The sequence below is a fragment of the Hakea prostrata genome, chromosome 6, assembly GCF_041222555.1.
Source record: "Hakea prostrata isolate BN-2017 chromosome 6, UWA_Hpros_2, whole genome shotgun sequence".
Taxonomy (NCBI): Eukaryota; Viridiplantae; Streptophyta; class Magnoliopsida; order Proteales; family Proteaceae; genus Hakea; species Hakea prostrata.
Window position 1 is genome coordinate 35,066,746 of NC_142605.1, and position 16,370 is coordinate 35,083,115.

The 16,370-nt window shown below is 37.5% G+C and overlaps 3 protein-coding genes and 1 non-coding gene across 4 annotated transcripts; 2 read left to right on the top strand and 2 right to left on the bottom strand.

Annotated features, from left to right (window-relative positions):
- Positions 1-153: 153 nt before the first annotated feature.
- On the bottom strand, positions 154-6,290 carry LOC149013626 (uncharacterized). Its single transcript, XM_089158843.1, has 5 exons — positions 5,741-6,290; positions 1,980-2,241; positions 1,698-1,894; positions 1,150-1,337; positions 154-683 (listed from the first exon to the last, which is right to left on the bottom strand). Exons 1-5 carry the CDS (start codon positions 5,833-5,835, stop codon positions 397-399), a joined length of 1,029 nt encoding a protein of 342 aa, XP_089014969.1. The 5' UTR covers positions 5,836-6,290; the 3' UTR covers positions 154-396.
- Positions 6,291-10,015: 3,725 nt separating this feature from the next.
- Positions 10,016-14,051, top strand: PHIP1 (phragmoplastin interacting protein 1). Its single transcript, XM_089159463.1, has 4 exons — positions 10,016-10,663; positions 10,799-10,970; positions 13,207-13,253; positions 13,332-14,051. The coding sequence occupies exons 1-4, from the start codon at positions 10,167-10,169 to the stop codon at positions 13,837-13,839; spliced, it is 1,224 nt and encodes a 407-aa protein (XP_089015589.1). The 5' UTR covers positions 10,016-10,166; the 3' UTR covers positions 13,840-14,051.
- Positions 14,052-14,674: 623 nt separating this feature from the next.
- LOC149013628 (ATP-dependent Clp protease ATP-binding subunit) lies at positions 14,675-15,896 on the bottom strand. Its single transcript, XM_089159465.1, has 2 exons — positions 15,286-15,896; positions 14,675-15,202 (listed from the first exon to the last, which is right to left on the bottom strand). Exons 1-2 carry the CDS (start codon positions 15,769-15,771, stop codon positions 14,927-14,929), a joined length of 762 nt encoding a protein of 253 aa, XP_089015591.1. The 5' UTR covers positions 15,772-15,896; the 3' UTR covers positions 14,675-14,926.
- Positions 15,897-16,177: 281 nt separating this feature from the next.
- TRNAG-UCC (transfer RNA glycine (anticodon UCC)) lies at positions 16,178-16,249 on the top strand. The gene has a single exon. It is a non-coding gene; the product is annotated as a tRNA-Gly (tRNA).
- Positions 16,250-16,370: the final 121 nt, after the last annotated feature.

The window sequence follows — 16,370 nt, forward strand, 5'->3', positions numbered from 1 at the left end:
GCGAGTGTCCGACAGTTCGTATAATTTTAAAATGCTCTCTTGGAATAATGACGTTGCCAAATGGACTAAAGAGGGGCGACTTATTTGAATGGAGCTGGAATTTGGATGCTGGGTCAATTCCCTTGAACAAGAAAACAGTCAATAACAGGAAGAGAATCGAAAACAGATCGGGTCTGCAAACACTAATACTATCATCCATGTAGAGAAGCTGTGATCCTAAAACAACAAAATTCTACGAGATTCGCTCCTGAAAGCACTTCTGCGAGGAAACGCTGCAAGAGGGAACAAAAACAAAGGTGGGGAAGATGAAAAGACGATTCCAATTATTACAGCGAATGGTAGGAATGGCAGTGACAAAATATAATCGCTGCATGCGTGAATCAGGAAAACGAATGCCTATTTTGCCTTCTTGATGAGGCTCATTGTCCGGTATTCTGCGTCGTCTCTGACAAAGCTCCACCAAAGGTAGCCGAGGGGGATGGTGGATGCATGCCAAAGGGCATGGGCGTCCAGATAACCATAATAGGGAGGAAAATCATAGATCTCCAATAACACGCCCAGCGCTCCTCCCATGACGACCACCCACAGCTTCCAGCGTGAGGGATGTCGTGAAACGCCAGCCCAGATTGCCCACATTAGAAGCTGAGCTACACCCATTACACCGCAGACCATAATATTCCATCCTGCAAGATTCGCAGAAATGGGTTAAATGTCTACTTAACTTGCACAGCATAAAATACCAATTATATATTTCCCGAGATACTCAAGCACTGCTAGTAAATTCTGTAAATTTGGATAAGCAGCAATCATTGATTGTGTGGTAGGCAACGAATTACAACCATGCTAGAGAACAGAATCGGTAAGAAGCAGGAAAAATTAGACATCAGACAAGTCACGATTAACAGAGAGAGATCTAAGTAGACAAGTAATACGGTTCACACATAAGGGTGTTTCCGGCTACCAACTCTGTAAGTACTAGCAGTGCTCTAATAGATTGTACAAAAACCAAGCCAGGCATTCCAACAACGTCCTAGCAACCTTCTAAATACTTAACACAAAATACAAAATACACACTCTGAAACTCAAACAGGATGCTGCTACAAGTACATGTTTCAACTCAATAGAGCTTTGAGAGCAAAAAATGCTTACCATAGTCAAATTGATATAAGTTGAGATATAGTATGTGGGTTGTGACAAATGCAATTATTGGAGCAGAAACCATCACTCTGGTAGCCTCATCCCTCACACTGAAAGTTCGTACGATAGCCAGGATAAGTGCGTAACCTATTAATGCCACTGCCGAAGAGTAATCTAACCTCTCAGTTAGATCCACATTTCTGCGTATGATAAAATATCCATTAAGCGGGGGAGAAAATATACAGAAAAGAAAGGGAAGAAAAAATAAATACTTAAACCAAGGTCAATTATCTTCTAGCCATTGGAATGCATCAGACTTCAAGTTTCAAATAGTTAATATCCACAAATGCATATGAGGTACCTAGAAGCGTAGAAGATAGAATTGTAAACTGTGATCATAATCTCTGCTCTACACTCCTATGGAGCAACAATGAGGAAGCAAAGTTTTCAGCTTAGAACAATTATGGAAAGGAGCCAACGCACTTCCTTTTTGGCTTCTCCTTCCAATAACATTTACAGTCAGGGTGGTGTATAAAGAGGTAAAAGAAAACGAACCTTACCGACTGTGATAGAAAGCACACCAGAACCAAGAGTTCATAGACACGACTCCGAAAATATGCCATAAACAAGCATACTCATAGTAAATTTTCTTATTCTGCCTCAGAGGTAACTTGTAGTACAGCAGGATAAAGAAGGACACCCAACCATGAAACTGCACTGCAAGGTTTAAAGCAGAAAATGCCACAGAAGCAGGCTCCTGAACACATGAATCACATAAGCAATCAAGAACTTATGAAAGCCCCCCATTAGTAATGAGATAACAACCTAGCAGAATGGCAAACCTGGAACCCGAAGACACGCTGGAAGGACCATTTCCCATGATATTTGACAGGCTTGTGCCCTGCCATCTCCCTTTCTTTCTCTCTATCAACCATGCAGTTATACCGACAGTCACTCTGGCAATCCCATTGCTTCCACCGCAAGTAAAGCGGCTCCTGCATGTACCACGGACCATCAACAGGGACACCATTGGATGAGAATCTGCAGTGCTGAAAGCATTTGTCTCCCACACAACCAGTCGTCTCACAATTTGCAACACAAGCCCTGGTATGCAAAGATACACAACAACATCAACATCATCATGATAATAATTAGGCCAAGGAAGCATCTGACCATCATGCTTAAATCCAGCTTACGGAATTAGAGAAAAACTTCTAACCCTATGACAATATACAGAAACTAAAATCACTAATGAAATTGGAATACTCTTTCAACACAAAGTCTTTAATCACCAGCAAATTTTATTTCACAATCAATTTATTATCACCAACAGAGGTAAATAAACGGATATTGCATATTGATTGCACTCAATAAATTAGTCAAACCAAACTAAAACGGCAAAAGTGATCAATCCAGAGTACATGAAACTGAAAATTTACTTCTTTAGGCAACAACATTTGACATTTTCAGGACAACTTTGGTTGCTTTTTGAATAAGAACAGATAGTAGATACATTAAGGAAACTTGGAAGTGTCACCTAGAAAACTTCATGGACAGCATAATACAATAGACAGACAGGGTTAACCCTTCAAGGATTATTACCAAATAGATAGTAAGTGATCTCCTTCCTAATATTGAGCTGGAAGATGTAATCTGTATGGGGGAAGTGGGGAGGCAAGGAGCCTGGGGGGAGATTTCTCATTACCCCATGTATTATAAAATTATAGTTTACTTTGAAAAACACACACATCTCTAACTACTGACTTTGTATAATTGTTTTTCCAACTGCATTCACTACAACTTGGATCCTAGTCTATCCTCCTTTGAAAATTAGATGCATAAAATGACCAGCAACGAAAACTGATGCATTATTTGCCAGTTTTTAACAGGATAAAATGGCTGAGGAATGAAATTAACGCATTAAATACGTGAAGTTGACAATTATTTAGGAAAACCAAGCAGAAGCAAGGTAACAAAAGGAATTCTCTAGCACCCATCTTAAGTTTTAGACAAGATAAGGACCTAAATCAAGCCTTCACAAAAAAGCCTTTTACAAATAAACTGATTTGTCACAGATGCATGAACAGCCAGGTAATCATTATGCTATGGGAAAACAGGAAGAAAAAGACAAAAACTTAGATTATAGTGTTTTGCGGGCAAAACAATAGCAGGGCCAGTCTCCAAAATCATTCAAAGAATTTCCCAAGAAAAACACCATAGGAAGACAGCACATAAAAGCATTGCAGGTATTGGGATATGAAACAGGGTAATTAAATCCTTTGTGTAATGTGTTTGGGTTTCAAGATGGCTTTCCTTCCCATGATCAATCTCTTAACTACGGAAACAGATTAACAACTTACGATGAGGTCACATTCCAAAATTTCCATTAGAGTAGTTTGAGCAAAAATGCTTTCAAGTTGCCAAAGCCAGAAAATCCAAGCGAAGAATTGTTAAGACCTAAAAATATTCATTCAGAAAAAGCATGATACAACCACACAAACCAATACGAAACCCTGAAGTCGCTAGTGTATTGCCTAAACGAATTGGCTCATAGAGAAGACAGGCTCAGTTTAGGTAGCTAAAAGTAACATAACTTCCATTTTGTAAAGAGCACTCCTAGATTCTCACCATGTTCTGTGAAATGCTCAAGAAGAAAAGTTAAGAAAAGAAGACCAGAAGTGGCACCACACTTCAAGCATTGAAATAACTTTTCTCACTTGTGCTTAATCTACTACAAAACATTTTGGTTAGACAATAAAATTTTGGTCCAGGTTGTCTGTACACTCTCCCCTCGTGTGCCAAATGTCAGCTTGATTGGGCATTGACATGTGCCAAGGAAGGGTTTGAAACTTCATATTAAAAAATATATAGAATAGTAATAATATAAAAGCCACTGAAAATGCAAAGCAGCAGACTCCACAAGTGAGATTGCCATATGGAGAAATAAACCACTAAGTTTGTGACAAGGACAATCTAGACCCTATCAACCAAGTGTGCAAAAAATAAATAAATAAATAAGAAAAAACAGAATCTTCAACATTGCAAATATAGCAGTACAGGCGCTAGTGATTAAAAACGTTTCATCATGGGCAGAGGAATAAAACAAGGTCAAAAAGATATGCATCATAGAATGCTACACATGCTTCTTTTGATAAAAGCCAATGGATATTGTTAATCACCACAACTATACCTCTTTCAATTGGGAAAGAACATCTACTTAAAACACTATGTGCAACCATTCCCTTCATCCATAAGCATGATCATTTCCTTTACACGAAATGCATGCCAGTGTTAGCAGTTTGAGCTTTTACTGCATTATCAGAATAATTTATGCACTTATATTTACCAAAATGTTCCTCAATGAAGTGCATCTGCCTCAATGGTCTTCATAGCAGTGGAATTTCAAACCTGCCACAAACTCAGATTTTGATGGCATGGAAATATATGAGAAATTTCAGGATTATTATTTGGGAAAGCAACACTATGTAAGAGATTGTTGACCCACTGTATATAGGAATCCCATGAACATCATATGGTCAAAATATTAAACTGTCTTTCAGATAGAACATATAACCAAATCTATCATATAGGTATAAAATCTTGCAACAATTTGTGATGCTAGAACAACTATTGCAATTTGGACTATCTATTAAGAAAACCTATACAAAGATTTTATTTATTTTTAAAGTATTTAAACCTCCAATATTCAGAATCAGAGACATAATTCTGGCATCATAATCTAGCATGATTCTGCTAGTGGCTAAAAGAGGTAACACTAAGTAGATATAGGAAACGAATCCTAGAAAGATCAACCAATTTCCTATCTGTCTAAAGAACTTGATCCTATCAGAAAGCTCCATAGGAAGCACTGCAGGTAGAATTTTAAGTGAGTTACGCCACTCAATCCAATTTAAACATGATAATAAGATATACAAGAACATTATAAAAGATTTCTCATCAAGAAGCAATTCCGCAGCCACGGAATGTATTACCAGTAGGAATCCGTCATTCTTCAAGCCCCAAAAACGGTCAACCCCATAGGAAAATGCATGACCTTCCTTTTCTTCTCTTCTCTTCATATCATAGAACATAGCTACCCCCTATTTAAAAGTTCCCTGGTTGACTAATGGATGCGGGCCAGTTGATCATCATCAAAAGTGAGTTGACTTAACCCCCTCCTTCCACCCCTAAATCTGTCAGGCGGGATCTATAAATTAAATGTTCAAACACCAACAAGTTTCAGCTGCAACCTAAATGCCGCCAAATGATGCAAACAACAGGCAAACCAAGCTTCATGGTCGTCATAGCAACACTCTTTCTCCAGTAGACGGCGAAAAATGTTAATAAGGGTTCCATTTTCTAGCTCAGTAGTTAAAAACCATCCAAGATTAAGAGCAATTTGTATATTTAACTGGTTCATTACCCTCTCATCCAACAAGTCAATGTTTCTCAGATGATTTAGCTAGAAATCCAAAATTCTAACGAATCTGAGAACGAAACCAGGTACAGAGCCAGCACAGCAAAAGATTGACAAAACAAAAGTAACTGAATCCAAAATTGATAAAAGTAAATGAAACAAACCATGAAAAAGAAAGAAATCTACCTGTACACTGGATCTAGTTCACCAACGCTAGCGTTGAGAACTCCAATGAAACAAGCAAACGTCGCGAAAAAAACTATCCAAAAACGATCTGCCATCCGGTTCAAAAAGAAATCTCTAACACAAAACTAGTGAATCTAGAACACCGGAAGGACATCAATATCAGGAAACAAGATGAACAAGATGGCTAGTGATTAAAATTCCCGCTGCTGGGACTAAAGTCATCTACAATCAATTCTCGGTGATTCAAGAATTATGGTCAAATCAAGAAAAGAAGAGAATAAAGAAGTTGAAACAACTAGAGAAACTCGAAGCCCTAAAGAACGCAAAGATTTAAGGAAATGAACAACGAAAACTTTGTTGGGACTTTTGGCAGCGAATCACAAGTTTCGACCGAGGTTGGGGTTTCGAGCTCACGAGAACGAGCTGAGCTGTGGAGTCCAGCAATGAGGTGTTGGTTGCTCGTTTAGAAAAGGAAAAAAAAGAAAATGTTTAAAGCTTCCCAATCTCCTGGACCAAAGAGACGCCAACACTTGTTCTTTAGAGTACGCGTGTCCCCGGGTTCTTGGCTCCTCAAGCGAAGCATCTCGTCGTGTTTGATTGGTCAATATTTTAAAAGAGTTGATAAATAATAATTGAACGTAATATTGCATTAATCCTGTGACCCCACAAACCGGACGGACCGGATAGCGAGTCAAATCTGGTTCATACAACTCGATTCCTTCGACTGAAGGTGCCACCCTAGCTGTGAATCTGTGATGTGTGACACGTGTCCTATCATAATGAATCAATGATCTCTTGACATCAGATGATCCAAATCGTTCTTCAATAGTCTGGAATCTAGATCCTCTCCCCAATCTACTAAGTACGTACTATTTCATTTTCGGATTGTCTCTCCTAACAGCTGTTGACAACAAATTATAGGGGGCCCGCAGGAATAGAGTAATTATATTTTTTACAAGGTTTCATTATTTTTAATTATAAGCCCCACATTCCGATGACTGGTAATTATATTTTTTTTCAATATTTCATTATTTCTTACTAAGTCATATGGTGATGGGCCAACAAAGTATCTTGGACTCACGGAATTTGTAGTCTCTAAACCTTATTCCAAGAAAGATGATCCATTTAAAAATTTCTAATTTCTTGACTTGCTTCCACTTTAAGATGCTACGTCCATTGGTCCCTCGGGCAAGCATGTGTATTGTGTATGTGGTTTCAGCCCTTATGAAAAATGTCAAGAGAGTGGTATGTACTTTCTAATTCCTTAAAAGACTATTTCAAATACCTTTCTTGGAAGGTGATCAGCTCACTAGAAGTACATGCGTTGTTGTTGGTATTTTTTTTATTAGAACGTGATTTTAAATCAACAATCAAGAACTTGGAATACTACGTCTTCGATGGTTTTCACCTGAGGAGGCTAATGCAATCTTAAACATCAACTTGGCATTATTTCCTAATGAAGATGTTCTTTGGGGTTGTGGATGAAGTCTCCGTGAAAGGCATAAAAGTTGGCTTTGCACGCACCTTTATCCAAAACTCATAGGATAGTAACATTGGAAAGAGATATGGAAATGTAAAACATGGCCCAAAATCAAATTTTCTATGAGCTTAATGATCCTCCACCACATCTAACTTAATCACCAAGAAGTTGGGGTAGATCTTATGTGAGAATTTTTGGAAGAGGAAACAACTCCCCATGTTTTATTCCATTGCTTGGACCAATCTCGGATGCATGTTAGTTGTTGGTTAAATTTCTATTCCGTTAATATTTTTGAGAACATGTAATTTAAAATGAAATAAGACAAATTTAGTGTTTTCTCTTCTTTTTTTTTTTTTTTTTTTTGAATCCGAAGAGTTTATAAATAGGTTGGGGGAATATAAGCTAATTTTATACAGTGTATCCCCCTTTATTCCTAGGAGCTGTTATAGCGAACCAGCCAGAAGACCTCCGCCGTCAGTGTGGTTGGGGATTTCATGTTCCAACACACCCTCGCCCGCTTGGAATAATGCGTTTACCAAAAAAAAAAAAAAAAAACTATCAAAATATCCATACAATTTCTATTTCTTGATGCTTCTCCATACTAAGGTCCACAACCACTTGAGTCCTTGTTCTCTTCTTTTTCATTAGAACGTGATTTTTATATTATTATTTTGTTACAATTTAAACGTGATTATTAACTAGATAAAATAACCATCTGAAATATCAACTTTTAGAAATGGTTTAGCAATTACTATATTGGCATATGAATTCATTTAAGAAGTATTACAAAAAGTTGAGACCAACTAAAGTATCAACTTTGAAAGAGTTTTGCATTTACATTGCCTATGATTTCATTTAAGGGTTCGATTTTGGTTTTTTTTTAATTTAAGTGGTCATAATTTTTTAGTTTGGCTTAGATATCCTAAAGATGGTATCATACGTTATTTTCAACATGAACACATAGTCCCTTTCCCCTACTTTTTAACCATACATTTAAAAGGGATTTCATCTTATCAGGTTTTTAGAAGTGAGACCTCACACGAATGCATTAGTGGTTCTTTTGGTTTTTTGTCAAAAGCTGCAAACTTAATTATATTAAAGAGTCAAAGCCAGTGGACCTGGACAACACAAACATATCAATCATAAATAATGGTGGAACATTCCACCAAGACCTAGATAGAGAGAGACGACGTGCTCCCTTTGCAATAAAATCTGCAAAAACATTAAAAGACTTAGATATATAATTAAAAAAAAAATCCAACGAAAACCTGAAAAAGAATCTTCAAAATATCTGAAACTAAATTTAAACAAATCCAATCCAAAGATGAAGGAAGACCCTGTAGGAAGATCATCGGACATACAATTGGAATTGACTTGGATCATCTCCACCCCCAACAATCTTCCTAAAAGTAAACCATCATATATGGCAAGAAGTTCCATTGCTATAGCTGACCATCCAATACAGTTCTTACACTGAGCAGCTATAAATGAACCTTGAGAATCCTATAAAATACAGCTCCCACCTCCTTTGTTGGTATGATTTTCCCATGTATCATCCACAAACACTTGAAATCATTCAACTTCCTCTAAGGATCTACTAATAGTAGGAGGAGCAAAATCCCCTACAAAAGATGACACAATCAATAAATTATGAATGTCAGCACAAATGAAAGAAAAGTATGACATAACTAGTAAATCTAATTGAGACATCAAGACCGTGAAAAAATAGATAAGTTATTAGTATTCCAAATCCTCCAAGCCATATAACTCCAAATTTGTTTCAGCCTATCCATATCTCCACAATCCTTGAATTTTGTCTGAATTTTTTGGTAAATAGTCCTTATAACAAAGAATTCTAGAGTTCATACACACAAACAGAAGCTTATGAGAGTACCTTCTAACTCTCTCTACTCTAAGGTAATGCTGGCACGACACAATTAATTATGAAAAATGACCTTTATAATTTGTTTAATTTGTCAACACTTGCTGATTTATATAAGTTTCAAGTGCAGTAGGTGCATAAGGAATAGGGAGATGGAATATGACCTCATATAATTTGGTAGTAAACTTTCACATTAATACTTGGAATTTTTTTGGTCAAGACATTAATACTTGGATTAGGCCTTAATCCAATGGATATGACATCTCTATCACTTATGGGTCAAATTATATTTTGGTAAAAATTATGGGTCAAATTTCATATGATGCTTTTCAAATGCTTTCTTAATCATTTCGCATTTGGTGTTACTTATATTGAAAAGCAAGAAATAAACATGAGGCTATAATAAGATTCAAACTCTTATATTTGACCATTTAGTTGGTAGTTCCACATCAAAATTGGAATGACACACAATAAGATGAGTGTGGATCATCTCCCCTGATGAGGAGTTCTATGCTCCCCTGACGTTGTTACAACCACAAATTATATGGGGCTCACAAGTAAAAATAATGAAACATTAAAATAAATAAAAAATAAAGTCCCATCACCGTAACTCTGTGGGCCCTTGTAATTCATGGTCAATAGTGGTAGGAGGAGCACAGAGTCAGGGGAGACGATCTGGACTCCAATAAGATATTTTGGTGTAGACATCTGGGCTACCCAAGCCCATCTTAGATAAGACGTGGGCTTGGGTTTTTGGCCAGAAAATTGGGCCAAGGCTGAAATCTGCAGGTCCATTGTTGGACGTGGTTGGGCTGGGGCAATCATGGGCTAAGGCCTCCAATTTAATCTGGTCCAGGCCCATACATCTGTGTTGGGGCCAACCGGAGTTAACTCGGCTTGACCTTGAGAGTACTCAAGATTAGATTCTTCCTGACCCAGCTCGCCCAATTGAACCTGAGAGCGATTCGAGAGCAGAAGACCTTGGTGGAGGCTGCTTCTGCAGGTAGAGTGGCTGTTTCTCTCGAACCCGTAGCCATTATCGTTCTTCACAAGAACAGAAACAGATGGTTTTATCTAATAAGAAGCTAAAACAAAAGCTGAGACTTACTCTTACTGAATCTTTAGCAGCAACAGAAGGTGTAGACAAATCGAATGAGTCTACGAAACAAGATGTAAAATCTCAGATTCACTCTCTTAAAGAGTTGTTGGGTTCTGCATCGCATAAGCCTAGGTTAACCAAAAGGGAAAAAAGAAGAAAAGATCTTCCTCTGAAGGCCCCTGAAGGAAGTAACGGCGATTCCCGTGAAGCAAGCAAGGTTACTGTTGCGGAGGATTCGAACGAGAAGAAGAAGAATAACAAGAAGAGGAAGAGAGAGGATACCGAAAATCAGAAGAGTGAAAATGGAGCCTCAGAACTGACAGAGAAGAAGCCAACGAAGAAATCAAAGAAGAAAAAGGAAAAGAAGAAGTTTAGGAAGAAAAAGAAGAACAAAAGCCTTGATTCTGGGAATGGAGAGGTTAAAGGAGAAGCCTTAGAAGGGTCAGCAAAGCTCGATGAGAGGTAAAACCCTAAACCCTGAGGAAGAAACGCATTTAGTGGGCTTTATTCGAATTGAAGAATGAAACATTGTTAATTTAAATATTTAGGTTTTATATGTTGTTTGTTGTTTTCTCATGTTCTGTTGGGTTGTTACAGTCAATTAAGTGCAGATATCCCTCCGAAGGTTTATGTGGGAGGCATCCCATACTACTCCACCGAGGACGACATTAGGAGCTTCTTTGAGGGCTGTGGCACCATAACTGAAGTTGACTGTTTGAGGTTTCCTGAGACCGGCAAGTTCAGGGGGATTGCCATGATTAGTTTCAAGGTTAAGTTCTTCACCATACTGGTATCTACGTTATTATTTTGCTCAAATATGTCCAGTTTGGTTTCAAATTTATCTTCCTCGACAATTCTTTATGGATGATGAAATACCCAAATGCCAAAAGTCTGGAAGTCTAAGAAATGATGTTCATGTGGCCCCTTTTCTTTTGTGTGTGTGTGTTCCAAACAGGAGACCATGCTATAATATGAAAAGATTCCATCCTTCCTCTGATCTGTCTACTTATAAAGTAAGCATGAAAGGATGGTTGAAACTGTGACTGATGATTTAATCCTGTTAGATGTATGTGTTCTTTAAGCTTATTCTTGAAACAAATTTAAGTGATGTTTAGATCTTTGGTTTCATTTACTGAACACAAGCTTTAATCACTAAACTATTATCTGTTGACAACAGAATTTTGCAATTCAATTTTCGCAAAATTTTCTGGAATTTCTAAGACTTGCATTAATGTGATATTTCAGTAAAAGAAATCTTTGCTTCATACCAGCTCAACTTGATGACATGTATGAACTTACCAAATTTTAGCTTAAATAATAATATTGTTTCATAAGACAAGAAAATATCTAATAAAAAGTCTAGAAAACAAAAATTTCCTCCTTTTCGATTGTGAAATTCATATTTGTGGAATAAGTTGATGCTTATATTGGGATTTGACCAAACATTACTGGATTTGTAAGGTACTAAGGTCTATAATTTAGGGATAAGATAAATCTCTCATAATTAGTTGTGTATGTAAAATATTGATTCTCTTTGTTTCTCTTAATTTTATGTGGGAAGCACCAATTAAACTTAGTTATAAATAACAACATACATGCTTTCATGACATAAAGTGTTGGTTATTTTCTTAGGTTTTTTTTTCTTCTTTCTATAGTGTGATCAACTAAAGGATGTAATTTTCACTCTTCATGTGTCTTATTAAACCGAACATGGCACACAACAAAAGAGGAATTTGAGTTTTTCTTCCTTTTTCTTTAAAGTATTGCATGAACTCTTTATTTTTTGGTGGGCAGTGAGGTTATTGTCACTTTCTTGAAGCAACCATAAGGGTACTCCGCTGTGACCAAGTGGTCATGGGTTTGAGTCTGGAAAAACAGGGGTAAAGCTGTGTACATTATTACCTCCCCAGACAAAGTACAGGTGAAGAACCTCATGCTGGGTATGCTCTTTACAGGACATTTTTTAGTACAGTAAGACGGGTGTTGGTAGTACTTACCTGCAAAATGAAATTACATGATCAACATTTGATCTATTATGTTTTGTGATGTAACCATGAATGGAAGATGATTTTTCTTGAAGTAAATATTCAGCTGGTAAATGAATGCTTTGGAATTTCCATTGCTATTAAAAGAAAGGTGATAAGTTTTCAAGGGGAAGAAGTTAGACATGCCAGATAGGAACCACTGCTTTTTTGCGTGGGAGATTTTTTTGGGTTGTGGCTCTGTTGGCTTGATATCCGCTTTGCTTCTTGGTTTGTGGCTCTTCAGAAAATGGTGGCGCTGGACTTTGGGGCCCTTGCTAATGATATTTGCCAACCTCAGATTTTATTTTATTTGTCCTGTTTTTGTCATAAGGATTGTAGTTGGAATTTTCTTTTTGATAAATAAGAAACAGAGATTAATCTAGTCGAGGTGTGCAGAATATGGCCATTTTATCCCTGTCTCGTTTGTTTCTTTGAGAGGAACCATTATATCCATCTTCATGAAGTTCTGCTACTTAGTGGAGCAGTGGTGCATTTTCCTCTGCTACTTAGTGGAGCAGTAGTGCAATTTCAATTGTTTTTACCTACCATAAAACAGGTTATATTTCCATTTGTTTCTTGTCACTAGATAGTTTACTCTGTCGAACCCCTGTGTACCCTTCCCCAATTTTGGCTTGGTTTACAAGACTTCGAGTTCATGATGGAAAGAAATTAGAAATGAATGGCTAAGCATCTATGCTTGTTCCATTTCAGCGTCCTTGTCCTTGACTTGCAGAAATTGAAAGGTTCTGGTGGGCTTATGTTCCAATATGTTTATGTCAAGATATGGATATGAACAGTGATGATTTAAGTTTTAACCTATTTCTACTTAAGATTTTGTTGATGGATATGGATTGTCTTATTTGATTTGTGACCCATTGTTGGATGAAAGACGGTTATACAAACTATGCTTGTTCATAATTCATAATGGAAGTTCATCAGTTTACTGTGATTTTATGATTCAATGGTTACTGCCTATTGCAGACTGAAGCTGCTGCCAAGAGAGCATTGGCTCTTGATGGAGCTGACATGTGAGTACATATGATATGATTTTAATCTGCTATCTCATTCTATCTGCTTTTCTCTAGTGACCCTTCCTTCTTGTTCAGGGGTGGACTGTTCCTGAAAATTCAACCCTACAAGACAGCTATGCATCATGATTCGTCAGATTTTGCCCCACCTGTGGTGGAGGGTTACAATAGGATATACGTAGGAAATTTGTCTTGGGATGTCACAGAGGATGAACTGAGGAAATTCTTCTCTGACTGTAACATATCGTCTGTCCGTTTTGGTACAGACAAGGAAACAGGAGACTTCCGTGGCTATGCACATGTTGATTTCTCAGATAGTCTCTCTCATGCAATTGCCTTAAAACTGGATCAGAAGGTGGTTTCTGGACGACCTGTGAAGATAAGATGTGCAGTTCCAAAGAAAGAAACAAAAACCCATCCAAGATCAGATGCTGCAAGTAAGAACAATGAGAATCATGGTCTGAGCTCCAGCAGTGGTAAAAAGAAGAAGCGACGCACTTGCTACGAGTGTGGTGTTCCAGGGCATCTTTCCTCAGCTTGTCCTAAGAAAAAGGTTGTTGAACCTGTGAATTCTACTTCAAATTGATCATTTTTGGAGTCTTTTGTAGAGTATTGTTATTGTTGTTTTCCACCTTGAAGTTGAGATGTTTTTAGTCTTCGGCAAATTGGAAGTCTTGTGAAATTTGTTTTCTAGCATGCTCCTGGAAAAACCCAACTTTTATTCCACCGGCCAAAGCCCCACTCGTGGTTCTAAAACTAATAGAAGACAATATATTATCAGGAAAGTATCACTTGTTTTACACTATTTGGGATTAGAATCGGCTGATAACCATTTGAAAAAATGTTGACGATTGCATATTTCTTATAAATGTTGTCCCAAGTGTAAATTGCTTATGCAAAAAGGAAAAGGTTAAATGTAAATTGCTTCGTTATTATGATTGTCTTCCCTCAACCTCCTCCCTTCTCGCTCCGTTTGTGATTTTACTTATTGTCTTGTAGAATATATTCCAGCATCTTGAGGTTAGCTAATTGATGCCGTAAAAATTTCAGGTATGAGAAACCCTTGTATCTTTTATTGCCAATCTTGCAAGGATCTTGATACAGAGTGAGCATCTATTCTGAATTGGATTATAATTTTGGTCAGTGAATTATGCTGAAGCATTCTAAATTGAGTGTTGGAATAAATAAATGGTACATTCCTTGCAACCACATCACTCACAAGCTGCAGGGGAAAAGGAGGTTTTCAGATGAATCTATCTTCTCTGTGTCAACGAGCATAAGCCTTAACTACAATTGAGTCTCTGCTCTTGTTGTGATTGACAATTGAATCTAACAGAGCTGCAGAATGCAACAATTTGGGATATTAGTGATTCTCCAGCCTGAAATCCTTTCTTGGCAACAACAAAGAACATTTACCTATTCTCTTGTGTTTTTAGATTTACGCTCACCCACTCGCAATCAGAAGCTAGAATCAAATGGAAATTCCTAATTGAGAATTGACCACAATCAAGATTTTCAGAACTAATATTTCTGAGGTGATCACAACTTCGATTATAAAGCTTAAATCATCAGGTGAAAGTCATTTGAGATGTGGCATGTACGTTTGAGATGCAATGTTTACATATATTCTATTGTTTTGTGAAACGTGGTTTAAACACGTCTGCTTCAAGCCTTCAACTAGAAGAAGAGATGGAGAGGATGGCAATCAGCTCAGCAAGACATTCAGTGGGGAGACCGAGGAAAGAATTCATGAAAACATCATCAACAGGATCTACTACTGCAACCCCAACCAATTTGCATCTCCCTTTGGTATCCAACCTCTCTCCTTTTCCACTTTTTATTGTTCCACTTGATTCCTCGGTCGTCAAAATAGTTTCCACCCTCAAAGGAGGAGCCCTGTAGATACTTCCAACAGAAAACAAGAAGTTGGCCTTGAATTCTAGATCAACCTGGAATGAGTAAAGTTCTTATTAAGTTTTTCCTTCACAAAATGGCCATTGAAATGCAGTTTTACTGACAGTTACTGATCTACCTTTCCAGTTTCTTCATTGATGGTCCCATGGAAGAGCTCAGGTACAATATCTATCTTTAAAAATGGGGGCAAAGGTAACCCCAGGAACCTTGTGGTTTCACTTGTGAGTGGTGGAATATAGAGTGTTTGTAGGTCAAAACTCACTGAAATTTCATCTGGGCTAGAATCATTCTTGATCCCCTTCCCTTCCCCAGTCCCACCTTCGGCATTGTATTCGAAATTGGGATATCTAGAGATGCCAAGCCTGCAAGAGCTCAAAGTCTTGAACCCAACACTGCAAAGACCTGATTTTTCCAGGTGAGTTTGTATGGTTGTGGTAGAAGCAGTATCCAGTTCCTGGGGTTTTTGATTGGAGGAAGATAAGATTATATGATGGATCCTTCGCTTTGGTCGGATGGGACAAAATGAAAAACAGACAGTGGTGGCTGGATTTGGGGAGAACTTCATGAAATTTGCAGGATTTTGATACATCTGCTGGGTCTCCATCCTGGTGGTTAATGTTCAGCAGATGATGAGAAGAGGTTAGAGGTGACGGAATTTGCTCCGAAAAGAATCATCACGTTGATAGGGGCTGGGGACAAACTAAGGCATGGCTTTTGAATTTGATTATTATGAGGCTGGAAATGGTTTATAACCTTATCTTGCTTTGGCTGTTTGAACACTACTTTGACATAAGGAGGATTCTCCTCTCATGCCCCTTAGGTACTAAGAATACTATTTTCATTTATAATCAAGAAAATGTTTCACTTCTATAAAAATTAAAAAATAAAAATTGGTGAGGGGAATAAAATTTTAACAATTTTCTCAAGTGGATGTGGTCGATCAAAAATGTAACACATTTTTTTGTATAAATTAGTTTAGGATTAATTTTCAAGGGGATAATACCAAAGCAGCGTTTGTAGTCCAACGGTTAGGATAATTGCCTTCCAAGCAATAGACCCGGGTTCGACTCCCGGCAGACGCATTATTTACATTTTTGTTGGAAGATCTCATTCGTGTGATTCTGAACCAAAGCACAGAAATAGATTATAGAGGTCGCCACAATACAAAAATTGAGTAATAAAAACGAATAGAATTTTTGGTAA

What these genes read in the sequence shown, in the direction of transcription:
- LOC149013626 (XM_089158843.1), bottom strand. Translation starts at nt 5,835, where the DNA reads ATGGCAGATCGTTTTTGGATAGTTTTTTTCGCGACGTTTGCTTGTTTC. An exon ending in GAACTAGATCCAGTGTACAG is followed by an intron (nt 2,242 to 5,740) that starts GTAGATTTCTTT and finishes TTTGCATACCAG; the next exon opens with GGCTTGTGTTGCAAATTGTG. An exon ending in TGTGCTTTCTATCACAGTCG is followed by an intron (nt 1,338 to 1,697) that starts GTAAGGTTCGTT and finishes TATCATACGCAG; the next exon opens with AAATGTGGATCTAACTGAGA.
- PHIP1 (XM_089159463.1), top strand. Translation starts at nt 10,167, where the DNA reads ATGGTTTTATCTAATAAGAAGCTAAAACAAAAGCTGAGACTTACTCTT. An exon ending in TTGCCATGATTAGTTTCAAG is followed by an intron (nt 10,971 to 13,206) that starts GTTAAGTTCTTC and finishes TGCCTATTGCAG; the next exon opens with ACTGAAGCTGCTGCCAAGAG. An exon ending in GCTCTTGATGGAGCTGACAT is followed by an intron (nt 13,254 to 13,331) that starts GTGAGTACATAT and finishes CTTCTTGTTCAG; the next exon opens with GGGTGGACTGTTCCTGAAAA.
- LOC149013628 (XM_089159465.1), bottom strand. Translation starts at nt 15,771, where the DNA reads ATGGAGACCCAGCAGATGTATCAAAATCCTGCAAATTTCATGAAGTTC. An exon ending in TCAATGAAGAAACTGGAAAG is followed by an intron (nt 15,203 to 15,285) that starts GTAGATCAGTAA and finishes TACTCATTCCAG; the next exon opens with GTTGATCTAGAATTCAAGGC.